Raw genomic sequence first — 27,654 nt, 5'->3', positions numbered from 1 at the left:
TGTATGAACCGAGACCTTCTGATTTCCCCCTTCCTCACACCGAGGCATCTCAAGGCCAGTGAGATGAACAGGGTGGCACTGAAACAGCACCATCCGCAAGCCCTCCAGATCCCGGCCATCCAGGGGACATCCGTCAAGGGCATCACAGCAACGGGGTGTGCATCACAGCTGGATACCTCCACCTCCGATGTGCATCCAGGGGTAGCACCTAGAAGATGCAGTAGACCGCACAAAGTAAGAAAGTTGTAATTTATTAAGAGGGCACGGGTGAAGGTCACCAGTAGTCAGGGTTTATTAATCAATAACATTAAGAACACAATAAACTTTTAATTGCACCTTACAGCTAATGTGTCTCTGATTCTTTCCCCCCCTCCCGCCAAGCATAAAGGTGCTGTCTGTTGAGCCTTGGAGACTCAGCCACATGTTATGGAGTGCCTGCCCTACCTTCCCCAACATCCATCAGATCTATGGTGCAAGTGCCTCCCATCCCCCCATATTGGCCCAAAAACATGTGATTTGTTCAATTGATGTGAAGATTAAAGTCATCTACGATTATTACAATATCTTTCCTGCAAGTCCCATGATTTGTTAATGTATACTCTGTCCTACTGTGTAGTCCCTGTTAGGGGGCCTATAAACTACTCCCATCAGTGGTGTATACCTGAGTTGGTGTTGAAGTAGAATCTTTGCATCCAACGGTCACATGGTTTTATTATACAGTGTTGGGGCTCAGGGAGACGTTTCCATTTGTAGGAGATGACCGTGGTTCCATCATTTATTACCTCTAAACAGGAGATGGCCCTGTCACCTGCCATTGCTTCGAATGTGAGCCGAACAATCATAGCAACCTCGTTCTGGAGAACAGTGGGAAATGACAGAATAGGAATGAGTGATATCAGCATGCAAAATCTGTGAGATACAAATAAGATATCACTGAGCACTAGATCGTGCTTCTTTCATTGAACTCTCCTTTTCTTTCACCCTTTCATGTTCCTAAAAGTGCTGCCTGCTGCAAGGAAGCCTTCCAGAAATGCCAGAAGTGCCCTCTAGTACAGGCACCGTACCAAATTAGTCATTGTAGACATGTGAGCTGAGAGTGTCAACAGGTTATGCTACAGTGATGGGAGGACATTATGGTTGATGAGCCAAAATTCACATTGTATACTTTCCACAGATGTCAATTAGGAGCAGGAAATTTTAACGATTTACCACTCTCCTAACATCTGAGAATCATTCCCTGGTATGTGCCAAGCTAGCTGATCTCATCTGAGGCAGTAGCAACTCTCCAAATGATCTCTAGCTCCTGAGCGAGAGAGAGAAAGCATTAGAGAAGGTCCATGTCGCTAATTGCCATCCAGAACTATCTTGTGGAATACCTTCCAATAACATCACTCTGGGTGTATCTATAGCACATGGACAGTGACATTTCAAGAATGTGTTTCACCACTACCTTCTCAAGGACAATTTGGAATGGGAAAGAAATGCTGGTCTCGCCAGTGACGCTCGCATTCCATATATGAATAAAAAGAATAAACTTTCAAAAGAGAATCGAATAAATACTTGAAAAAAATATATATAAGGCTATGGGGAAAGGTCAAGGGAGCGGTACTGATTGGATAGCTCTTTCAGAGAGCCAGCACAGGAACAATGGGCTGAATGACATCCTTCTGTTCTGCATGATTCAATGACAATGTACCCAGCCATCACTGGACAGCAATGAAGGACACATCAGCTCCAAGTAATGAAACAGAAACCCACCTCAATGCTACAGCAGGCAGTGCATTTACCTGACAAACTACTGAAATGGAACTTAGAGTAACTACGTTTACTGTGAAAGTCCATAAGGAAGTCGGGGTTACATATTTCATTTCAGGACATTCCAAGAGCTTTGCTGATACACAACACTCCACTGGCTCATGGGAATATCCAGTGCTTTCAAGGGAATGTCCATTGTTCTAGTATGCTGAAGACATGAGGAAGATTTCACAATTTAGGTACAGGTTACAATGATCAAACTGCATTTCTTTACGACTTTAAGCTCAAGTTAAGGGATATCAATGTTAGGGAATGAAACATCTTTCATTTCAGCCATTAGATGTCCTCAACAAACACTCCCAGGACAGGTACAGCACAGGCTTCAATACAGAACAAACCTCCCTCTACACTGTTCCCATCAAACGCTCCCAGGGCAGGTACAGCACGGGGTTAGAAATAGAGTAAAACCCCCTCTACACTCTTCCCATCAAATATTTTCAGGACAGTTACATCATGGGGGTAAGTACAGTGAAGCTCACTCTACTGTCCCCATAAAACACTCCCAGGACAGGTATAATGCAGTTAGATGCAGAATAAAGTTCAGTTTACACTGTCCCATCAAACACTCCCAGGGCAGACACAACATAAATCTTCCTAGCCTGAAGTCAGGTTGGCTTTGTGAACCGGACAAATGTGAGGTGATGCGATTTGGAAGGTCTACTGCAGAAGGAAAGTATACAGTAAATGGTAGAACCCTTCGAAATATTAGCATACAGAGGGATATAGGATCCACAGTTCCCTGAAGGTGGCAACTCAGATGGATAAGGTGGTCAAGAAGGCATATGGCATGCTGGCCTTCAGTCGGGGTGTTGAGTATAGGAATTGGAAAATCATGTTGCAGCTGTATAAGACCAGTTAGGCCGCATTTGGAGTATTGTACAATTCTGGTCGCCACACTTCCGGAAGAATGTTGATGCATTGGAAAGGGTGCAGAAGAGATTTACCAGGATGTTGCCTGATTTGGAGGATATGGGCTATGAAGAAAGGTTGAACAAACTTGGATTGTTTTCATTGGAGCTTCGGAGGATGAGGGGGGGACGGACCTAGTAGAGGTTTACAAGATTCTGACAGGCTTGGATAGAGTCGATAGTCAGGGTCTTTTTCCCAGGGTCGAAGGGTCAATTACTCAGGGCCATAGGTTGAAAGTGAGAGGGGCAAAGTTTAAGAGATGTAAGGGGCAGGTTTTTCACACAGAGGATGGTGAATGCCTGGAGCGCACTGCCGGAGGAGGTGGTGGAAGCAGATTCTATAACAAAGCTCAAGAGGCATCTGGATAGATACATGAATAGGCAGGGAATAGAGGGATATGGACCACGTAGAGGCAGGAAAATATTGGATTAGAGAGGCATCTGTGTCGACACAGACTTGGTGGGCCAAAGGCCTGTTCCTGTGCTGTACTGTTCTTTGTTCTTTCTTTGTAATTCTGAGAAGGGAATAAAAATTTTAAAAAATCCAAATCAAACATTCACAGGGCAGATACAGCACAGGGTTAAATACAAAGTAAAGCTCCCTCTACACTGTAACCATCAAACATACCAGGGCAAGTACAGCACAGGGTGAGATATGGTGAAGCTCACTCTACACTGTCCCAATCAAACACCCCCAGGGCAGGTAAAGCACAGCATTGGGTACAATGTAAAGCTCCATCTTCAGTTTCCTGTCAACCATACCCAGAACAGAGACACAGGTCATAGGATTAATGTCCCCCCAAATAGTTTCATCAAAAGCTCTAAGCAGTGGTACAGTATGTGTGGAATACAAAGTAAAATTTCCTCAAAACATTCCCAAGGCAGTTATGGCAAGGTTTAGACACAGAGATACTTTCCATCAAAAACTGCCAGGGTGATAAATCATAGGATAGTGTAACATGAGCCTGAATAGAGTATCACAGCCTAATGCACAGCATCCACTATTGGTCCTATATTAAATCGATAATTTCATTTCAAATTCTGCATATTAATCCTATTAGTCTAGGCTGGATTTGAAACATGTGTAAGAGATAAAAGAAACAATGCCTAAGCTATGAGATCAGCAAGAATCCATGTCTAGAATGTCCCGTTGCACAGAATGGAGCTGTTGTACCTTATGAGAACAGGTGTCATTCAACCAACGGGCCGGCTGTCCAGCAAACATAATGGATGGACCAATGATGGGTTCTTCAATCACATCAGGATAATCGTTCAGCAGATCACTGAAAAAGGTCAAGGAAAAGTGACCAATTACTGTAACACAGAGATTAACACATCATGTCATCAGTGACTGGTCATCAACTTCAATCTCCCACTGATCCCTCCCTTCCGTCGCCCCTTGATCTCTCCCCTCCGTCGCCCCATCGATCCCTCGCCCCCGTTGTTCCATTGATCTCTCGCCTCCGTCGCCTCGTCGATCCCTCAGCCCAATCACACACTAATCAACATACAAACATAAGAAAGAGGAGCAGGAATAGGTCACTCAGTCATTAGAGCATTTGTTGTCATTCAGTGTGATCATGGCTAATCTGATTGCGGCTGTCTTGCCTGTCCCCTTTAAACCTCATCTCCCTTGTAGGACAAGAATCTTTATCAGTCTTGATCGATTCAATGACACAGCCTTCCATTGCACTTTGGGAAAGAGATTAAATATACTGGGAGGGAAGAAATTTCTCCACATCTCCATCAACCACACCCTCACTCGTTAATCAATCATTCTTCCTGCCGGTCAATCTGATCATTATCTGGAGAAAAGGGACTTAGAAAGAAAATAACAAAGTAAGCCAGTCAAATGAAGAATCTTTATAACCGAGATCGAATTATTGGTTAGATGGATGTAAGAAAGGAAGCAAGAATTAAAAGAGATGGAGGAGACTGCAAAAAGAAATAGAAAAATTGCACATGGCTGGCTTACATTAGAATACGATCATTCACAAAAGATAGACAAATTATTTAAACACAAAGTTGCTGAGATTCAAGTCCAGGAAGTAGGAACATGTCAGAAAGATGGTGTGAGAACAGTTAGAGAGATATAGAGATTAAAAATATGATCATTTTCAATCTGAGCAATGCCTACGATTACCAAGTAGGAATTGATAACAGAAACTCAGTTGTTTATTCAAAGGATATATACAGATTGCAAACCATTCTGCCGAATGCAGCAATCCAACGAACTGTGAAAGTTCCCTGATGCACAATGATGCTTACATGTTCTCTTTATCCTGTGTTGGAGTGTGCGTCTCCACCAGAGGGAAACGTTCCACTGACTTCGAACTGAAGGGGCGCCCAGTTCCAATCACTTCCAGATGATCAATGTCCTGTGTGTACAAAATACCTCGTGAATCCGAGGCACCAATGTCCTAGCAATTAGTTGCTGAGAACTGACTGCTTTATGCTGACAACCTGCTATTGGATGTTACTGATGTAAGTAAGAATAAACCCTGCTTCCTATAACTTCTTGACCCTAACCTTATGTGGCCTGACAAAGACAAGGCGGGTGGCTATGTGGAAGGAGGGCTGTGCAAACCCCAATGCAGGGGTCGACAAGGCTCCATGAAATGCAGACAAACAAGGAGTCTAAACAATAGCACATGTATTACTGGAAGGGGATGCACACAGATGCAGATTATGGGGTGAAGGCCAGTTCGTGTAGCACATTAGGGATGGTTTGCACAAATTCTCAACTGATCAGGACTGCAGTTGCTGTTGTCCATAGTCCTCTTTGGAAATGGGAAATCTCCTAAGGCTACATTTATGTTCAGGAGCTGGCAGACAGCAGTCAGAATTCAGACATTCCTGCTATGAAATGGAAAGGAGTCACAGATGATAGGCAGTCCAGAGACTGTGTGGACCTCATAGTTTGAAGTCAGAGTCAGAAGACAGTGTAGAAGAGCAGCGGGCATCCAGCAGGAGCAATCACTGGCAGCATGCTGAACCCCATATGAAGGGAGGGGCAAGGACTGTGTGCTCTAAACGAAAAATGCACAGCTTGGTATGCAGCACTGTCATACAGTCAATTTCCCTGGGCATGGCAGGCTCTGTACTGTGCTACAGAGGGTCTGGTGATGGTCACAGGAGGGTATCTGCAGCCTGTAAATAGGGAACACATAGTGGAAGTGTATGCGAATCTGGCAAGGGTGATGGTGGTAGAAAAGAGTACCCTGTAGGTTAGGATGCATGTGGCCTCCAGATGGGGTGTATACAACTCCACATGCGGCATGGGCATCAATCACCACAGCATCAGGATCCAATATTAGTGGGGGAGACTGGAGAATAACAGGTGCCATCTCTACCTGCAAATCAGGAGGCTCCAGGTAAATGGGAGGTACACAGACAGTGAGAGGAATGTTGAACTCCTTCTTGTACTACAGGCGTAAGACCACTATCCCAACACACAGTTTTCCAAAGTCAAAATGAAGATCAGTTCTGTCTGGATATGTGGGAGCTCTGCGAAGCTAGATGGGGTTCCTTCCAAGGACACCTACTCACTTGATGGAACAGAGACCCAGACAGTGCAGACAACTTGCCACACCAAGGGTCAATTGTCCCTACCGACATGAGAGGCAGAGCAAGGTAAGGCTGTGATTGTCCAAAGATCTTGTCCGCCAATATGCCACATGCTCTGATGACCCATTGATAAAAACAAATTACTGCAGATGCTGGAATCTGAAACCAAAAGAGAAAATGCTGGAACATCTCAGCAGGTCTGGCAGCGTCTGTAAGGAGAGAAAAAAGCTGACATTTCGAGTTCAGATGACCCTTTGTCAAAACTGGCTCAGCTTTGACAAAGGATCATCTGGACTCAAAAAGTCAGCTCTTTTCTCTCCTTATAGATGCTGCCAGACCTGCTGAGAGTTTACAGCATTTTCTCAGATGACACGTGGACTTGGAAGCTCCCCTTTGCAGCGGCCCTGAAGGTGATGGCAGCACTCAATGTATTTGCCTCTGACTCCTTCCAGGGATCAACTGGAGATCTGCGTGGCATTTCTTAGTCAGCAAAACATCACTGTATTCAAGAGGTTACCAATGCCCTTTGCAGAAGGGCCCATCATGATTTAAACTTTGCTTTGGACAAGGATAACCAGGCTGAGATTCACGGGATTCGCAGCTATCTCAGGATTCCCAGGGTGCAATAGACTGCACCCATGTGGCAATACAAGCTCCCTGGCAGCAGCTCTTGACGTTCATCAACCGGAAGGGCTTCCATTCCATTAACGTGCAGTTGCTGTGTAGCCACTGAAAGCAAATCCTGCATGTGTGTGTTTGGTCCCCTGGAAGTTGCCAGGACTCCTACATCCTCCGTCACTCCCAGGTGCCTGGGATCTTCAAGGGGCCAAAAGGATGGTTGCTGTGGGATAAGAGCTACCACTTAAACACTCCAGTGTGTCACCCTCAGAGTCCAGATGAGGAAACGTGCAATGCTGCTTACATCACAACTCACTCCCTCATAGGGGAGACCAAATAACTTCTGAAGATGCAATTCAGATGCTTAGACAGCTCAGATGGCTCTCTGTAATATACACTGGAGAGGATTTGCCACATGCTTGTAGTTTGCTGTGCCCTTCATAATCTGACCATGCAGAGAGGTGAGGCCCTGCCAGAGGGTGAGGAGCCCACCTCGGAAGATGAAAATGAGGTGGTGCTGGAAAGCCAGGGGGATGTTGAGGGACAACATATGCATGCTGATAACATGGACATGGAGTGACATAGGAGGCTTGCTGGTGATACTCTATTAGCTGGAAGGTCCCAAGAGGAGTGAAACTAAGTCCGATCATCAGGAGATATCTCTTCTCGCCCTCCAAGTCATTTTGTGATTATTGAGGAAATAGCCAAACTATTGCTGAGACAATAGCTCCTGCGTTCACGCTTGGGCCTTAAGAGCTCACGACTCATTAGGACAAAGATCTTAGCTGTGGTAATTGGTATCCTGCTAATGCGCTCACTCTGTCCAGTAAGAAAGAATAGTGGTGCGAGTTGAAGCTGGACGTGTCCTATGCCTTGCAAGGATGCAAATACTGTGGCGAAGGAAATGTAGGCCAGCAGAGGGCTCATCCTAAACTGCGTATCTTGGTTTGGGACATTATCAGTTAGGAAATACAGATGCGCATACAGTCTTGTAGCTGATGAGCCCTCCTCAGCCATTGCTATCCATTGAGGACTAAGGGTTGAGAACTCACCCATCATATACTCCTAATAATGAATTACAAGATTCTCCCCTGACAACACACAAGGGTCCGCTAACAAGTTGCACTGAGGCTGGTATCACATGAATGTTCATCTTAAAAGGGGACATTTTGAATGTGAGGAAGGCAGAACCTCAGAATAAGAGGATTGCGAAGATCCAACCAAAATACTTTCATCTGACCATTACATTCACATATCAGTGGAATGGTTTTCAGAAAGTGAAATTTATTCACAGTGATAGAGCACCCATGACCCTGAGGTGACATCAGTTTTTTAAAACTTTTCTAACGCTACCACTATGCCTTGGTGCAAGTCCCGACACCTGCAGCAGAGGTGGAAGCAGCCTGCTGACTGCTATGTTCTGATGTCTGTAATGATCTTCGCAAACATGCTATGGTGGCCCAAGCCGTGGAGGGGCTTGCCCTCATATGGGTCTCCTGCTCAGAGGCAGAAATATCCTAGGCAGCTTCCCTTGCTAGAGTTGGTGCAGGCACAGACAGATTGTGTGTGTCTGTGCAGTTGCACAATCTTGAAGTGTCCTGAGTGGAGACCCAAGGGTGTCTCGCGGATGCTCATCCTCCCTGTGGGTGCCAAGATGCCCAGGCATGACTCCTGTGGAAGATGGGGCATCAGGATGGAAGGCAACATGCCTCATCCCCATATGGCCTATATGCTGATGGTGCACACAAATGTGTGGCCATGGTGTGCAATGGCTAGTCCAAATCTGGCAGGAACTGCTGGACCAAAGTCTCCATGGTGCAACTTTCCCATGATGGTCTCAATGTGCTCGCATGTTGGAGACACATTGGACAGAACGTTGATGGACTCGTTCATTATGCTCTTGGGTCTGCTGAGTGCCTGCTGTTCCACTGCCTCCCTTTGCATCTCCACCAGCGAGCTGGAAACTGCTTCTAGAGCCTCACCATCTGACTGAGACTGGTCGGATGGCTGGTCTCCAGCAGTTCTCTGAATGCCATAGACTTGGGCTGTCCCTGCTTCCGAGAATTGTAAGGTTATGACTGTGAGATGTTCCCCAGAAAGTCACCATGGGTCTATGCTTGAACTACACCCCACCAGAGGTGTGTGTCTCGGTGCTGGTGGAGGGTGCGAGTGAGCACTGTAACCGTTCTTCCTCAACTCCCTCATTCTCAGACATGCTCCTGGGGTTTGGAGACCAGCTTGGCTGCCTATCAAGCCACAGGCTGCTGTACCTGACAAATACAAAAGGACAGTTTTAGTGGATGAGCTGAAGTTAATACTGAGTACACTGCACTCAGTATGAATCGCAAGATTCAGTGAAGGGAGGGAGCTGAGACCCCTACTAATTTCTTGCAAGAGGCCGAATTCTGCAGTGCCATGGGAGTGATCCCTGCCCTTGTCAGTGAGTTCTGCAGTGGCCGCCTTGAACTCGCTGAGGGCAAGCACCTCTGCTGTTCCTCCCCCGGTCGGGGTTCACACTCACTTGTTATGTGCAAGTTTGGCCTGAATAGAGACAAAAGAAAGACATGAATTAGAGGGGATGGAGCAAAGGTTGGGTGAAATGCATGTTCTCTGCGTGCAATGCGCCCTAGCCAGAAGGGACAGTGAATGGAGTGTGAGCAACAAGACGGATGGAATGGTGGTCTTGTTAACGTCTTGTTATGTGCCCCCAGCGACTGAACGTGAGATCCATGAAGAAAGTAGCCATTTAAGTACATGATGCCAGACTGAGGATTTGATAGTGGAGGGCGCTGAGAGAGGACTAACCCTACCAGAGTTGGTGAGATCATCCATCCGCTTCCTGTACTGGATGACATTTCACGGGCAGGTGACAGCCGTGCTGACCTCCTGGGCAATGATCACCTGGAGAGATGACGGTTCTGTGCTTTCTTGAGCCATCCCTTGGGTACAGCACATGCCGGTGGGCCTGGACTCCTCAAATAAGCAGTAAAAGTTAGTGCTGGCTTCTTCTTGAGGCTGCTATGCTTTTCCCTCTGGGTTGCAGGCATCCAGCACGGTCAGGTGAAGTCAGGTGGGCTGCAGAGAGTGAAATGAATGTGCTGGACCTTTGAATATACCAGCTGACAGCAATGGACAAATCAACTGTGGATCCACCGGGAGATTCAGAGGGAAATGCATATGAATGAGCTTCCAAATGCAGAATCAGGCGTGGGATCCCACCATTCTGGTCAGTGGAAAAGGCATCGCTAGAACTACACACTACTGCACTTAGTTTCGAAAAAGGAACATTTATTTATTTTTTATTCAAACATGGGATATGAGCGCCGCTGTTTGGCCAGCATTTATTGCCCAGTCCTAGTTGCCCGAGGGCAGTTGAGAGTCAACCGCATTGCTGTGGCTCTGGAGTCACATGCAGGCCAGACCAGGGAAGGACGGCAGATTTCCTTCCCCTAAAGGTCATTAGTGAACCAGATGGTTTTTCTGACAATGGACAATGGTTTCATGGTCATCAGTAGCTTCTTAATTCCAGATTTTTTTTTACTGAATTCAAATTCCAACATCTGCCATGGCAAGATTCGAACCCGGGTCCCCAGAACATTAGCTGAGTTTCTGGATTAATCATCTAGCGTTAGTACTGCTAAGCCATTGCCTCTCCCTGTGCTTAGTTTGCTCAAGCATCTTAAATCTATTTTCCAATTATGCCAGCATTCTAAAAATTAGCATAGGGGGAGTGACAAAAATCAGCAGCCTGCGATCGGGGGATGTGAACAATGGAACAAAAACTAAAATACTGGAGTACAGTATTGACAGGGATAGGTGTTACTGGGATGGCACAGTAGCACAGTGGGTAGCACTGCTGCCTCACAGTGCCAGGGACTGGGTTCAATTCCCAGCTTCGGTCACTGTCTGTGCGGAGTTTGCACGTTCTCCCCGTGTCTACATGGGTTTCATCCCACAGTCCGAAATATGTGCTAGTTAGGTGCATTGGCCATGCTAAATTCTCCCTCAGTGTACTCGAACAGGTGCCGGAGTGTGGTGATTAGGGGATTTTCACAGTAACTTCATTGCAGTGTTAACGTAAGCCCACTTGTGACACTAATAAATAAACTTGAAAAACTGTATAACATGGGTACAGTACTGGTGGGGACAGGTCAGTCACTGTATAATAATACAATACAGTACTGGTGGGAACAGGTCTGTCAGTGTATAACACTGGGTTATAGTAGTAGTGGGGACAAGTCTGTCAGTGTATAACACTGGGTTATAGTGCTGGTGGGGATACATAGAACATAGAACATAGAACATTACAGCGCAGTACAGGCCCTTCGGCCCTCGATGTTGCGCCGACCTGTGAAACCAATCTAAAACCCATCTAACCTACACTATTCCAATATCATCCATATGTTTATCCAATGACCATTTAAATGCCCTTAATGTTGGCGAGTCCACTACTGTGGCAGGCAGGGCATTCCACGCCCTTACTACTCTCTGAGTGAAGAACCTACCTCTGACATCTGTCCTATATCTATCACCCCTCAATTTAAAGCTATGTCCCCTCGTGCTAGCCATCACCATCCGAGGAAAAAGGCTCTCACTGTCCACCCTAGCTAATCCTCTGATTGTCAGGGTTCGTTTTTCAGAGACCCTTACGTACTTGATGCAAGAGCAAGACACTGATCTGTATAAGAAAACCCAGTCCTTTATTTCAAGCAAGTACAAGCTTTTGGAGGATTGCTTTACTAAATCAGCACAGTGTGCTGAACTTCGCCGAGCAATACTCTCCGAACAGGGGAGGAAGTTCCTCCCTTTATACTCTTTTTACAGCAATTAGTCACGTACACAGTATAACTTCACCCAGATCACATGCTTAGCAACAGCAAAAGTAAATACAAAGACAGTATGTGAGTAAAAATATGTCGAAAACCCACCACCGGTTGCCATCGAAACTGCACGTCCACCATTGCTCGAGTGTGAGATAGCAACCATTCCCATATATCTTGGGACGTTGCTTTGCCCATAAAGCGAATGTTATCTCCTTCAGACAAGGACAGCATTAGGAGTCGTAATTTGCAAGGCCAGAGTGACAGTTCAGAATAGGGAATATGTTACCAGCACAAATTGTTCCAGACAGCAAGTTAATCACAGTTTCAAGCTAAGAATTTACTTCACCTTATCCTGCAGCACCCAGCTGTGTTTGCAAAGTTCAAAAGTTTGCAAGCACACATTTTTTTAAAAAAAGCCAAGATCATAGGAGATTCATGGGATGTTAACCCCTTTACATCTCATGATCATCTTGTATGCCTCTATTAAGTCACCTCTTAACCTTCTCTCCAATGAAAACAGCCTCAAGTCCCTCAGCCTTTCCTCATAAGACCTTCCCACCATACCAGGCAACATCCTGGTAAATCTCCTCTGCACACTTTCCAATGCTTCCACATCCTTCCTATAATGCGGCAACCAGGGCTGTACGCAATACTCCAAGTGCGGCCACACCACAGTTTTGTACAGCTGCAACATGACCTCATGGCTCCGAAACTCAATCCCTCTACCAATAAAAGCTAACACTCCGTACACCTTCTTAACAACCCTATCAACCTGGGTGCCAACTTTCAGGGATCTATGCACATGGACACCGAGATCTCTGTGCTCATCCACAGTACGAAGTATCTTACCATTAGCCCAGTACTCTGTATTCCTGTTACTCCTTCCAAAGTGAATCACCTCACACTTTTCCGGATAGGTTTGTCACGGTGTAACACTGGGTTATAGTACTAGTGGGGACAAGTCTGTCAGTGTATAACACTGGGTTATAGTACTGGTGGGGATAGGTTTGTCACGGTGTAACACTGTGATACAGTTCTGGTGAGAATAGATTTGCTAATTGAATGGCCATTGCTGCAAGAAATCACTGGTGATGAACTAGGAGACATATCATTCTATGCTGCATTTTGGTTCAAGGCTTTTTCACTGATACGCTGAATCAGCACGGTGACACTCTTGAACATATTCTAACAAACATACTGGTTGTCTGAAGTCCAAGTGTCTTAGGACAGTCTTCATCTCTTCCAATCTCTCTTTCAGATACAAATCTTCTGATTTCCTGTGTCTTTTCTGGTCACAAGGGAAGTCAGTACCTAAAGTAAATGAAGACACAGAATTCAAACACAAACAAAATACTGGAACTCTGAAATAGAAAAGGAAAATGCTGGAAACACTCAGTAGGTCAGGCAGCATCTGTGAAGAGTGAAAGAGAGTTAATGTTTTAGGTTGATGATCCTTCATGAGAATTGAGGAAAGATAAAAAATGTAATAAATAAGTTCTGAGCAAGGCCAGGGTGGAAGGAAGAACAAATGGAAAGATTTGTGATAGTGTGGAGGGCAGGAGAGATTAAATAACAAAAAGGTTGCATGATACAAAAGCCTAGGGGAGTGGTAATGGGACAAAAGTAAAGAAACAAAAGATATGTTCAGATGAGGTGGGAATGCAGCTCTCCGAATACAAACTAAAGGAATAAATAAAGAAATAAGAGAAAATAAACCAGCCAAACAAAAAAAAACAACAAAATGAAGCCAAGTGTTGGGACAGGTTATGATTTAAATTTGTTGAACTCAATGTGGTTTCCAGAAGACTATAGAAAATTGAAAGGTGAGGCGCTGTTCCACATGCTTGCATTGTATTTAAAATATGACTACTGTAGCAGGTCAAGGACAGAAAGGTCAAAGCAGGAAGGAAGGTGAAGAATTCAAATAACACATGACAGGAAGAGTTGTGCTTGTGGACTGAATGTAGCCAATTCACAGAGTGGTCACTCAGTCTACATTTGATCTCCGCAATGTAAAAGAGACCACACCGCGAGCAGCAAATACAGTATACTAAATTGAAAGCCGGTGAAGTAAATCAATGTTTCATTTGGAAGGTGTGTTTGGGGCTATGGACGCCGAGAAAAGAGAAGGTGAAAGGGCAGATGCTGCATCGTTTGTGCCTGCATGGAAAGGTGCAGTAGGAAATGGAAGGATTATTGGGTCTGACTGAGGAATGGACCAGGGTGCCATGGAGGAACATTTCCTTTGGAATGTTGAAAGGGGAGGGCGAGGGGGGACGTGGTGGCAAAATGCTGGAGCCGGCAGAAATGTTGGGGCAGGTTCCATTGAAGATGGAGGCAGGTGGGTGGAAGGTGAAGACAAGGGAAACCCGATCATGATTCTGGGAGGGAGGGAGGGAAAGAGTAAAGAACAGAAGTCTGTGAAATGGATCAGACTCGGTGGAGGGGAATCCTCAGTTGAAGAAAAAGGAAGACAAACCAGAAGCACTGATGTGGAACATGGAATCGTCATTATAGATGTGAACGAGACAGCAAAACTGGGAGAATGGAATTCTTATAGGAGGCAGGGTGTGAGGGAGTGTAGTCAAGGTGGCTGTGGGGTCTGTGGGTTTGTTGTAAATATTTATTCATAGAATCCCTACAATACAGAAGGAGGCCATTCAGCCCATCAAGCCTTTACCAGCCACAATCCCACCCGGCCCTATTCCTGTAACCCCACACATTTATTCTGCTAATTCCCCCTGACACTAGGGTCAATTTTAGCATGGCCCAATCTAACTTGCACATCTTTGGACTGTGGGAGGAAACTGGAGCACCTGGAGGAAATCCACGCAGAAACGGGGAGAAAGTGCTAACACCACACAGACAGTGACCCGAGGCTGAAATTAAACCCGGGTCCTTGACGCTGTGAGGCAGCAGTGCTAACCACTGTCCCACCGTGCTGTGAGTTGATTGCCTCCATTTCTTGGGATAGGCTAAGTCAAGGAATGGAAGAGTCAGAGGTGGACCAAATGAAAGTGAGATAAAGGTGGAAACTGGAAGACAATTCAATGAAACAAAATTCAAATATTGACAACATTGACAATGACTATTAAATATGGCTGAGATAAATGCAGCTGCTGTTATGTCAAATACATTGTGTGCCTTGTGCACATTTCCTTTCCTGTTTGAGAAATCAGGGGGAGGGGCTGCGCCCACTGCACAGGACATCTTCAATCTCCTTCTGTATCCTAGTACAGAGAAATATCAAGCATCACCTCAAAAGAAGCACTTAATCAAAAATAACAAGGGAGAAATGCAGCAAGAGATGTTATTACTTTCCTTTGTGTTGTACAGCTGTGGTCACAAGACAATCTGATCTCATTAAAACAAACCTGAATATAAAAGCTCCCCCCTTTTCCAATAGTAAATGAGGCTCAGGAATAAACATACACCTTACTTTTCTGATGCTGCTGCATGACTTTGACAATCACGGAAGACCAGGCAAAATTTGGGATGGTCAAGAATGGATTGAGTTAGTGTTTCCTGACATACCAACACAAAAAAATTCTGGGAATGTCTGCATGAAACTGGGAATAAGGCACAACCACTTGTATCAGTCTGTTACTGCCCTTCATTGTGTTGCAAACTTTAATGTAGTAACTTCAAGTCTCTACTTTTCTAAAGAAATCAAATCAAACCTATTGAACCTTTTCCTCATCAGTTAAGTTTCTGAAACCTGTAATATAAGGTTCCCAATCACAGTGAACACACCTTTGTTCAAGAAAGTTGTGGAAGTACCTGTCTCCTTTCTGATTGTCCCAGGTCTCCCACTGTGAACATTGGGTGGTCGAAATCCACGTTCTGCCTGTGTTAGTGTTGATGCCACGCCACTTAACTCATCTCCAATCATTGGCGGTATGGCCCAAAACTCACTCCCAACATGTAAACCCTAAAATAATCAAAAGGGAACAAGGAATCTTTCAATTCATTTGAGTCAATGCACATAATAACCATAAATACCATGGAACTCGAGCCTCTCATGGGATGGAGTGAACTCCCAGAGCCTCATGGGAGAGAGAGTGAACCTCCAGAGACTCCCACGGGACAGAACAAACTCCTAGAGCCCGTCATGGGAGGGAGTGAACGCTCAGAGCCACTCATGGAGGGTGTGAACTCCCAGAGTTTTTCATGGGAGGAAGTGAACTCCCAGAGCCTGTTGTGGGAGGGAGTGAGCCCCCAAAGCCAAGAACAAGAGAGACTGAATCCCCAGAGCCAAGAACGAGAGTGAGTGTTCCCCCACCCCACACAAAGCTATGAACATGAAGGAGTGAACACCTATAACTAGGCATGGAATACTTGGTGCTCCAATGCACCCTTGGATTCTATGAATAAGAAAGGAAAACTATTGCTGACCTTCCCAGGACCCAGAGCTGCCATGGTTTGATCGATGAGGTTAGCCTGCTGTCTCGTCTGTCCAAAATCCTCACATTGATTCATCATGAGGTCTTCAACTGGCTTGTTTAGGACATCTAAACAGAGAATGATCAAGTTCTAAAATTATTCAGAAAGTTTACTTTTGTGAGGAGGAAGAGTAATAACATAAACAGTCATTTGGTACTATCATTGCTGAAAAATTACACACATTGAAGCTTTTCATCCCGCACTTGTCAGGACAACTTCAAGAATATCAAATTATAAAGGGAACAACAATTTACACTGCATGAGAAAGTTGGCAAGTAGACTCTTGAGTGATAGAGGCATTGTCATGGCAAATGCACCAGTTAGTAGATACTGACAGTTAACTGCCAAGCTTTGATAAATTCAAACCAGGTAATTTGACTCTGATTGGTCAAGGCATTGCCTTGGGGAATGAACCACAAAATAGCTTTTGCCCATTTTGTTTAGTTGAAAAAGGTGCAAATGTGTGCATGCTCTTTCTGTCTGCAAAGGACAGAGCCCTATGTATTCATGTATATAGCTTTTAGCATGTGTAAGTCACACAGTGAGCCCAACAGATAATCTTAAATTGGTTATAAGTGTAATTCTTAGCACATTTATGTTGCCCAATTACAGAATTAAATCTAGGGGGCAATTCTCTCAGCCAACTGCTCTGCTTTTGTAGCGCAGCGGGCTGGGAGACTCTAGCGGAGGTCATTTCATGGGCATCCCGTAAGGCGCCACGGCCTCTGTGCGTCTCCGGCAGCCGGATTTCCAGTGCCGTCAGCTCCGCGCTGGAAATCGGTGTGGAGCTGCATAATGAATGCAGACCCTCATTTTAATATCATTTAAATTCCATTAACGGGCCTGGGTCTGAAATCTCCAGGCCCGCTAGCCTCTTCCCTGCCCCCTCCCCCGCCGCCGCAATGAGTATTTCACTCCAGTGGGGTTTAGTATAGCTCCCCATTTACGGAGAGCTGGCGGCCTGACCCCGCTGGAGTAAAGAGGAGCAATCGTGGCCCCCAGAGGGTCGGGTGCCAAGTGGAGGTGCCCCCTGGGCATTGCAACCTTGGCACTGCCAGCCTGGGCCCCCTGGCACTGCCCAAGGGGCAAAGTGCTAATGCCCAGGGGGCACCTTTGCACTGCCCATCAAGCATCAAGCAGTGCCGGGGGGGGTGGGACCTAATGGGGGCAGGGCCTCTGGCGGGACGATCTGTGGGGGTGGGGGGGCCCGCTGCCACTCTGCACTTTGGGCTGAGTGACAGAGGGAGGGAGGCCAGCGATTGGGGTTACCAGTGGGGGGGAAAAAATTGGGATATCGGGGCTGTGCGGAGGTGGGGGGGGGTTGAGGCTGGCCTGGGCATGGTTGCGCGGGGTCAGCGATCAGGCCGGGGGGGTGGGGGGGGAGGGTTCGCATAGCTAGCAATGCGGGGATTGCGGGGCTCGTCAACAATTGAGTTGGCCAGTAATCGGGTGGCCAGAGACAGGGGCCACTGCGCATTTGCCGATCTCGGCACTGACAGATTGGCGCATGCGCAGTGGTCCGCTCAGCGCTATGCTGCGGGCCTCTCCAGTGGGTATAGCTTTTTGGACTGATTCACGTTTGTGCACTAGTGTGGGGCATTCATTTTGAAACTCCTGCTGAAAAAGCCAGTGTGATTTACTCTGGTTTTTACACAGATTTGACACTTAGAATTTTTTTGGGAGAATCACCCCCTAATGTTGGACAGTGTGTAAGCCTGGGCTGGTTGGGTATGGTTAGTATTTTGCCTATTGTGAGCACCAGAAGGGACATTCTGTTGACATGCCTTTGCCAGCCCAAGCCTGAATATTGTCCGGATCGTGCTGTATCTGCACATGGACTGCTCAAGTATCTGAGGAGTCACATCTGAGGAGACCACGCTGGATGAAATATACACCATTACAAATAGCCTTGATGCGAAACATCCCGAGGCCTTGTTCATCGTGGCTGGGGACTTCAATCAGTCCAAGCTCCCGAGCGTCCTACCAAGATACCACCAATACGTCTCCTGTTCTACCAGTTGCCCGAACATCCTAGACCTCTGTTACACAAATATCATGATGTGGAGGTGCCGGTGTTGAACTGGGGTAAACACAGTAAGAAGTTTAACAACACCAGGTTAAAGTCCAACAGGTTTATTTGGTAGCAAAAGCCACACAAGCTTTCGGAGCCCCGAGCCCCTTCTTCAGGTGAGTGGGAATTCTGTTCACAAACAGGGCATATAAAGACACAAACTCAATTTACATGAATAATGGTTGGAATGTGAATACTTACAACTAATCAAGTCTTTAAGATACAAACAATGTGAGTGGAGAGAGCATCAAGACAGATAAAGAGATGTATATTGTCTCCAGACAGGACAGCCAGTGAGACTCTGCAGGTCCAGGCAAGCTGTGGGGATTACAAATAGTGTGACATGAACTCAATATCCCGGTTGAGGCCGTCTTCATGTGTGCAGAACTTGGCTATGAGTTTCTGCTCAGCGACTCTGCACATCTCTTTAGCCTGTCTTGATGCTCTCTCCACTCACATTGTTTGTATCTTAAAGACTTGATTAGCTCTAAGTATTCGCATTCCAACCATTATTCATGTAAATTGAAAGCTTGTGTGGCTTTTGCTACCAAATAAACCTGTTGGACTTTAACCTGGTGTTGTTAAACTTCTTACACGAATATCAAACATTCTTACCGCCCTATCGCCCGCCCACACTTTGGTAAATCAGACCACAAGGCTGTGCTCCTGCTCCTGGCTTGCAGGCAAAAACTGAAGCGGGAGAATCCATCAAAGAAAGTCATGTAATGTTGGCCTGAGGAATCGGATGATCTCCTATGGGACTGCTTCGAGTCAGTTGACTAGTCAGTACTTAAAAACTCTGTGACTAGACTGAATGAATACACTACTGCATTAACTGACTTCATTAGTAAGTGTGTAGAAGTCTGTGTGCCAAAGAAGCAAATCCGCATGTTTGTCAACTGGAAACCATGGATGAACAGGGATATTCACTGCTTGCTGAAGTTCAGGTCCGAGGCATTCAAGTCAGGCGACCCTGACCTATACAAGAAAGCCAGATGTGACCTAAGGAGATCCAGCAAAGATGCCAAAAGACAATACCGGACCAAGGTAGAGACCCAGGCTAGCCACATGAACCCCTGCTGACTATGGCAAGGTCTGCAAGACATAACAGGCTACAAGATGAAGGCATGTAAAATCACTGGCACCAACGCACCTCTCCTGGATGAGTTCAATGCATTTTACGCCCGTTTTGAGCAAAAGGTCAGCGAGAGCGTGCCCTCCACCTTGGAAGCCTCAGACGAACCTGTATCTGAGGTCACTGATGCGCTATCAATAAGGTGAAAGACTACCGATATGCCAATATAAGTGTAGGCTTTTATTCACAACAGAATCAGGAGCAGATCCCAACATATAACCAACCTGGACTGAACAAGGGGGAGGAGACAGCCACCTTTATACTGGGTGCCGAGGGGAGGAACCAAACTGGAAGGGGATGTGTCCAGGTATGACAAGCACACACAACGGTGGTCCATATAGGACAAAGGCACAACTGAGGTCCACCACAGTCACCATTGCAGATGTCAGAGCAGCTTTCTTGAAGATCAACCCACGGAAAGCAACTGGCCAGGATCGGGTACCCAGATGAGCACTCAGATCCTGCATGGATCAGCTGGTGGGGGTATTCACAAACATCTTCAACCTCCCTTTACAACAATCGGAGGTCCCTATCTGCTTCAAGAAGATGACCATCATTCCGCTACCAAGGAAAAGCCAGGCAGTGTGCCTTAATGACTATCATCCATGGCTCTGACATCCATCATTATGAAGTGATTCGAAAGGTTAGTCATGGCACAAATCAATTCCGGCCTCCCAGATTGCTTGGATCCACTAGTTTGCCTACCACTTTAACAGGTCCACAGCAGAAGCCATCTCCCTGGCCCTGCACTCAACCCTGGAACACCTAGATAAAAAAGACACCTATGTCAACTCCTATTTATTGACTACAGCTCAGGCTTCAACACTATTATTCCTATGAAACTCATCTCCAAACTCCGTGGCCTGGGGCTTGGCTCCTCCCTCTGTGACTGGATCCTGAACTTCCTAACCCACAGACCACAATCAGTAAGGATAGGCAACAACACCTCCTCCACGATCATCCTCAACACCAGTGCATCACAAGGCTGTATCCTCAGCCCCTTACTATACTCCTTATGCACCTCTGACTGTGTGGCCAAATTCCCCTCCAACTCAATTTTCAAGTTTACTAATCTCAAAAAATGATGAGACAGAGTACAAGAAAGAGATAGAGAATCTGGTGAATTGATGCAATGACAGTAATCTCTCCCTCAATATCAACAAAACGAAGGAGATAGTCATCAAATCCCAGGAAGCGTAGAGGAGGACATGCCCCTGTCTACATCAATGGGAGCCAAGTAGAAATGGTCGAGAGCTTCAGGTTTTTAGGTGCCCAGATCACCAACAACCTGTACTGGTCCCTCCATGCTGACACTATAGTTAAGAAAGCCCACCACACCTCTACTTTCTTAGAAGACTAAGGAAATTTGGCATGTCCGACATGACTCTCACCAACCTTTACAGATCTACCATAGAAAGCACTCTTTCTAGTTGTATCACAGCTTGGTATGGTTCCTGCTCTGTCTAAGACTGCAAGAAACTACAAAGGGTCATGAAGGGAGCCCAGTCCATCACGCAAACCAGCCTCCCACTCATTTAATTCGTCTAGACTTCCTGCTGCCTCAGAAAAACAACCAGCATAATTAAGGACCCCACGTACCCCAGACATACTCTCTTCCATCTTCTTCCATCAGGAAAAAGATACAAAAGTCTGAGGATACGTACCAACCGACTCAAGAACAGCTTCTTGCCTGCTGCCATCGGACTTTTGAATGGACCTACTTTGCATTAAGTTGATCTTTCTCTACACCCTGTAACATTACATTCTGCACTCTCTACACTCTCTCCTTTCCTTCTCTATATATGGTATGCTTTGTCTGTATCATAGAATCCCTACAGTACAGAAGCAGGCCTTTCGGCCCATTGAGTCTGTACCGACCACAATCACACGCAGTCCTATTCCCATAATCCCACACATTTACCCTGCTAATTCCCCTGACATTAGGGCCAATTTAGCATGCCCAATCAACCTATCCCACATCTTTGGACTGTGGGAGGAAAACAGGAACACCTGGAGGAATCCCATGCAGACACAGGGAGAACGTGCAAGCTCCACACAGACAGTGACCCGAGGCCGGAATTGAACCTGGGTTCCCTGGCGCTGTGAGGCAGCAGTGCTAACCACTGTGCCACCGTATAGCGCGCAAGAAACAATACTTTTCACTGTATACTAATACATGTGACAATACTAAATCAAATCAAATAATCCTGAACATTGTTCAATCATTAGCAAACATTTATACTTCTGACATTATGATGAGGATGGGAAGGTTATTGATAAATCAGTGAAGGTGGTTAGGCCTTGGACACGAGCCTGAGGAACTTCTATAGCAATGTCCCTGGACTTAGATGATTGACCGCCAACAACCACAGCCATTTTCCTTTGTGCTAGGTATGACCATAACCAGTGGAGAGAGACCCTTTTGCTAGTTTCTTGATTGCACTCAGTCAACTGTTGCCCGATTTCAAAGGTGTTCACTCTCATCCTACCTCTTGAGTTCAGCTCCTTTATCCATGTTTGGTTTTTGGATCGGACAGAGAGAGGACATGACCCCTTTTCTGCTTAGAATCATAGAATCCCTACAGTGCAGAAGGAGGCTATTCGGCTCGAGTCTGCACCGACCACATTCCCACCCAGTCCCTATTCCCGTAACCCCACTTACTTACCCTGCTAATTCCCTGACACTAAGGTCAACCTAGCATGGCCAATCAACCTAACCCGTACATCTTTGGACTGTGGGTGGAAACCGGAGCAACCGGAGGAAACCCAAGCAGACACGGGGAGAATGTGCAAACTTCACACAGACAGTGACCCGAGGCCGGAATCGAACCTGGAAGGCACCTGTGAGGCAGCGATGCTAATCACTGTGCCTGCTCTGCCTCTTCGTTCGGCTCATGTCCAACCCTCGTTGCTCCTTGTGATGCCTTGCCCTTATATTGTGGCTTGTTGTCTTCTTGTCTCCTGGGCCTTTTCTTTTTTTTTATTACTCGTTAGTTTTTTTGTGCAGGGTGGTGGTGGTGGGGGGGGGGGGGGGCGGGGGGGGGAGCGGAAAAGGTGTTGGTGAGGTCCCCTGGAGGAAGAGGGCAGTGGGTGCCTGGGTTCTGTTGTATTTTAGGTGGTTGGGATGGGGTGGTTGTGTGTGTTAGGGGGAGGGGGCTGTTAGATTTGGAACTTCTGTTGTGTTTCCGGAGGTTGGGGTGGATGTCAAGGTGGTACATGTGTTGGAGAGTTTTTTTTGGGTTACCTGGCTGGGGAGGTTGTGTGTGCATGTTGCTGAGTAGGTCTCTGAATTGGGGGGACTTTTTCTGGGGGTAGTAGTGGGCTACTGGGAGGAGATCAGGCGGTGGAGGGGGGGAAGATTCCTGGGGTTCCCTGAGAGGGATGTTTATGGGTGGGTAGTGGGTTGAAGGGTGGTTTGTTGTCTTCCTGTATCCTGGCTCTTTTGCCTCCTGTGTACGTGTCTGTTGGAGTGGGTGGGAGGAGGGGGCTATCAGAGCTAGTGGAATGGAGTGACTTTTTGTTTGTGGGTGTTTTATGTGGTGGTGGCAGTATCCATGTTTGGATCAGGGTTGTAATCAGGTCAGGAGCTGAGCCACGGTGGAACCAAACTGAGCATCAGGGAGCAAGTTATATTACTGAGTAAGTGCTGCTTGATAACACTGTTGACAACACCTTCCATCAATCTGCTAATGTTCGAGAGTAGAATGATGGGGTGATAATTGGCTGGGTTGGATTTGTCCTGCTTTTTGTGGACAGCACATGCCTGGACAATTTTCCACATTTTTGGGTAGTTGCCTGTGTCATTACTGCACAGGAACAGCTTGGCTGGGGGCCTGGCTAGTTTTGGAGTACGAGTCTTCAATTCTGTTGCTGGAATGCTCACTCCAGAATTCAGGGGACGGGGCTACTGCGCGTGCGTTGATCTGTCAGCGCCGAGATCAGCACATGTGCAGTGGCCCCTGTCTGCCGGCCTCCCGATCGCTGGCCAGTCCCGCGACCCCCACAATGATGGCCCCCCCCCATGCTCGATCGTTGGCCCTCCAAGCTTGCCAGGGCTAGCCTCAACGCCCCTCCCCTGCACCCGCCACCGGCAGTCCTGGTCCACCCCGCAGTCCCAACTCCCCAGTACACTACCTTCATCGACCGACTTTCTGACTTCAACTCAATCCGGTTAATCAGTCATAATTTGCATTTTAACCTACGCTTCTTCAAGTGAGGGTCATTTTGTCCTTTTCCACTACTGATGTTTGATTGACTAACCTGTATTTCTTTGCTTTATCCCTGCCCTTTTTAAATAGGGTTTTGATGTTTAAAATCCTCCAGTCTCTGTGAAATTGATTCATAACACTTGTAATTTGTGGGTTAGCATCAGAATAAGATTATGGATTGTCATAACAATGGATCATTAATGTGCTTTGAAGAAGGGACCTTACATGGTCTGGACTACACGTGATTCTTGATATCCTCTGAAATTGTAAAAAGCTAAAGATCAACAGTGAGTTGTGACACTATCAGCTCAACAGCCGTGGGGGGGTTGGGGGTGGGGGAGTCGAGACTGCCGGAAGGGGGGTGCCGGGAGGGGGACACCGGGGGGTGGTTGAGGCTAGCGGGCCCTGGACTGAAGTCTCCAGGCCCGCTAATTGTATTCAAAATTAGTATTTAAATCATTTATGCACCTCCCCGCTGATATTTGACGCGGAGCTGAGGCTGCTGGAAATCCGGCACTGGGAGACGCTATCGAGGTGGGACGTCCAGCACAGATCAGCCGCCACTGGAATCTCCCAGCCCGCTGCGCTGAAAAATTAGTGCAGCTCGAAGGGAGAATCGCCCCCATGGTTTACACAGCTAGGTTCAAACTAACAACAACAGATTTATTCTAAGAGCTGTTGCCTGCACAGAGGACCAACTGAAACTAAAAGCAGGAGCCTGTGGAACTCCAATGACATCATCGTCAAATCATGTGATCCACTCTTAAAGCAATCATGAAACTATTTAAATGTATAACACCCCAGCACAAATCCCTGCGGGCACACCACTCGTCACATCCTGCCAACCAGCAAAAGACCCATTTATGCCAATTCTGTTTCCTGTTAGCTAGCCAATCGTCAATCCATACCAATACGTTACCCCAACACCATGAGCTTGTTTTTATGCAGTCTCCTTTGATGTAGCACCTTATCAAATGCTGTTTTGAAAGATGCATCTCTTCAGGTAGATTGGTGAGGACGAGGTCAAGTAGGTTTTTTCCTTTTATTGGTTCCCTCACCATCTGCTGCAGACTCAGTCCAGCAGCTATGTCCTTTAGGATTTGGGCAGTTTGGTCAGTAGTGGTGCTACCAAACCCCTTTTGGTGATTGTTCTTGAAAACACCCACCCAGACTACATTCTGTGTGCTTATCACCCTTAGTGTTTCTTCCAATTGTGTTTAACATTGAAGACCACTAATTTAATAGTTGAGTAAAAAAAAGGAGTAACATCTGAATTCTCCATTTCCTTGGCACCTCTCCAGTATTCACTCAGTGCCAGAGTTCCTGCAAGTTCCCCCTTTATTTCCTCAAGAATCCTTGGATGGATCTTAATCGACCCTTGAGATTTATTTCCCTTGGGTTTATACAGCTGTTGAGCTGATAGTGTCACAACTCACTGCTGATCTTTAGCTTTTTACAGTTTCAGAGGATATCAAGAATCACATGTAGTCCAGACCATGTAAGGTCCCTTCTTCAAAGCACATTAATGATCCATTGTTATGACAATCCATAAGCTTATTCTGATGCTAGCCCACAAATTACAAGTGTTATGAATCAATTTCACAGAGACTGGAGGATTTTAAACATCAAAACCTATTTAAAAAGGGCAGGGATAAAGAAATACAGGTTAGTCAATCAAACATCAGTAGTGGAAAAGGACAAAATGACCCTCACTTGAAGAAGCGTAGATTAAAAGGCAAATTATGCCTAATTAACCAGATTGAGTTGAAGTCACAAAGTCGGTCGATGAAGGTAGTGCAGTGGATGTTGTGTACATGGACTTTCAAAAGGGATTTGATGAAGTATCACATAACAAACATATCTGGAAAGAGGAACACATGGGATTAATGGAAAATGGTAATTTGGGTATGAAATTGGCAAAGGTAAAGGAGGTTGCGAGTAGTGGTGATCAGCAAATGGCTGCATATTCACGAATCTTCCAAGGTGTCAGGGCAGGTTAATAAGGTCAATAAGAAGTCTCACAACACCCAGGTTAAAGTCCAACAGGTTTATTGGTAGCACAAGCCACAAGCTTTCGGAGCGCTGCCCCTTCATCAGGTGAGGATGAAGGGGCAGTGCTCCGAAAGCTTGTGGCTTGCGCTACCAAATAAACCTGTTGGACTTTAACCTGGGTGTTGTGAGACTTCTTATTGTGCTTACCCCAGTCCAACGCCGGCATCTCCACATCGAGGTTAATAAGGTGGCAGGTTGATATAAGATATGTGGCTTCGCAGATACGGGCAATGAATACAAAACAAGGAGGTCATGCTAAACAATAGTAAATCAATTCTGGGCACCAGACGTTAGGAAGGACTTCAAGGCCTTGGAGAGGGTGCAGAGGAAATGTTGAAATTTATTATTTCTTAACTTATAAAACAGGACATCAACCTCTGTGATTAGCTTCATTCAGGACCACTTACTTGAGATTAGTTGCTGTGTTCTCTTCCTCTCTGCCATGTGCCACTGCCAGTTCACCAAAGCATGGTCCTGATTTTGTGATTTGGCATAAATAATGTCTTCGGGCTTCTTTCCATAAACCTGCAACTCCTGGGTCCTGGCTTCAGGAGGATGGCGATCGGAGATTGCATTGGCCATCTGAACAATATAGGAAACAGTAGGTTAGGCCGATAAGTGTTCTGCCACTAAGCAGTGACTTAGGACAGCCAGTGCTGGATAATGGAACAGACCTGTACTAGAAACTGCAGTAAGAGGTCATCATAGAAATCATAGAAACCCTACAGTGCAGAAGGAGGCCATTCGGCCCATCGAGTCTGCACTGACCACAATCCCACCCAGGCCCTACCCCCACATATTTTACCCACTAATCCCTCTAACCTACGCATCCCAGGACTCTAAGGGGCAATTTTTTTAACCTGGCCAATCAACCTAACCCGCACATCTTTGGACTGTGGGAGGAAACCGGAGCACCCGGAGGAAACCCACGCAGACACGAGGAGAATGTGCAAACTCCACACAGACAGTGACCCGAGCCGGGAATCGAACCTGGGACCCTGGAGCTGTGAAGCAGCAGTGCTAACCACTGTGCTACCGTGCCGCCCGTCATATTGCCTCCTTATCCATGGGACCGGGGCTAAAATTGCCAACAGAATGAAAATCCCTCAGATTGTAAATGTCGCACCCAGAATTAATGGGCAGGAAACGATCAACTGGTGGATCAAGTTTTCCATATAGAATTGCAACATTTGTTGCAGATAATGTGTTGCCCATAGACCTACTTATCTCCCAATACCCAACTGCACACACACCCTTTCACACATTTGTCCACACTTGCCCTCCTGCTCATATTCCCACCAACCCAACTGTCCACCATTGGTCATGTAATCCTGTGGTAGGGGCAAAATAAATGGACAAAATGAGACAATTTGGGGAATATAAATTATATCACGTATTTCCCTAACAGTCCTCCATGTCTTAGCTGTTATCAGAAGGTTCATGGTATACTTGTACTCTACCTCAGTAAGTCCTCTTGCAAGCAATTCTTGCTTAAAATCTGCTAAGCTTCCAAGGATGCTATGGGGCAGAACTCTCCCCTCTGTATCGAAGCGAGGACCCCCAGGACCTGTAGGGTTAAGACATGATTATAAACATTGCTTGTCACAGTTGTGTGTTGGTAGTTATTAGCTGGAGGAAATCTTTGGAGTCCAATATAAATCATACAGCATTTAATACGCTCACACCGTAAGATAGCATTTACAGTCGTCTTACCATTGGAAGACATTGGCCGGAATTCTTCGACCTCATCTGCGACTGGGATTATCCGGTCCCGCTGCTGTGAACGAAGATTTGGTTGAATGCCAAATTCACCGTTCGCGTTGGCAGTGGTAGTGGGATGTGTGAGATCGGAGAATTCTGGCCATTGTGTAAAGGACTGTACTTTCCTACAAGAGAAATAAGAGCCATACGAGCAACAAGGAATGGGACATTTTGCACATAAGGTAACCAGGTTTATCTTCGAGGTTCATCTTGTGTCCATGGCATCTTTGTCAGCCTTGCCTTAGCTCTGACC

At 46.2% G+C, this 27,654-nt stretch overlaps 1 protein-coding gene across 1 annotated transcript in view; it reads right to left on the bottom strand.

Moving 5' to 3' along the window:
- The window catches only part of mycbpap (mycbp associated protein), an 86,250-nt gene that overhangs the window by 41,407 nt on the left and 17,189 nt on the right, over positions 1-27,654 (bottom strand). The window contains exons 4-11 of the mRNA XM_078225984.1: positions 27,101-27,207; positions 26,048-26,222; positions 16,127-16,242; positions 15,512-15,662; positions 12,930-13,042; positions 4,992-5,101; positions 3,898-4,006; positions 662-854 (exon numbers count right to left, since the gene is read on the bottom strand). Coding sequence (XP_078082110.1) covers positions 662-854; positions 3,898-4,006; positions 4,992-5,101; positions 12,930-13,042; positions 15,512-15,662; positions 16,127-16,242; positions 26,048-26,222; positions 27,101-27,207 — 1,074 coding nt within the window. The remainder of the gene's footprint in view (positions 1-661; positions 855-3,897; positions 4,007-4,991; positions 5,102-12,929; positions 13,043-15,511; positions 15,663-16,126; positions 16,243-26,047; positions 26,223-27,100; positions 27,208-27,654) is intronic.

Source organism: Mustelus asterias, chromosome 12 (assembly GCF_964213995.1).
Source record: "Mustelus asterias chromosome 12, sMusAst1.hap1.1, whole genome shotgun sequence".
Lineage (NCBI taxonomy): Eukaryota > Metazoa > Chordata > Chondrichthyes > Carcharhiniformes > Triakidae > Mustelus > Mustelus asterias.
Note: the sequence above shows the minus strand (reverse complement) of the source record. Positions and strands in the feature narration are given on the sequence as shown.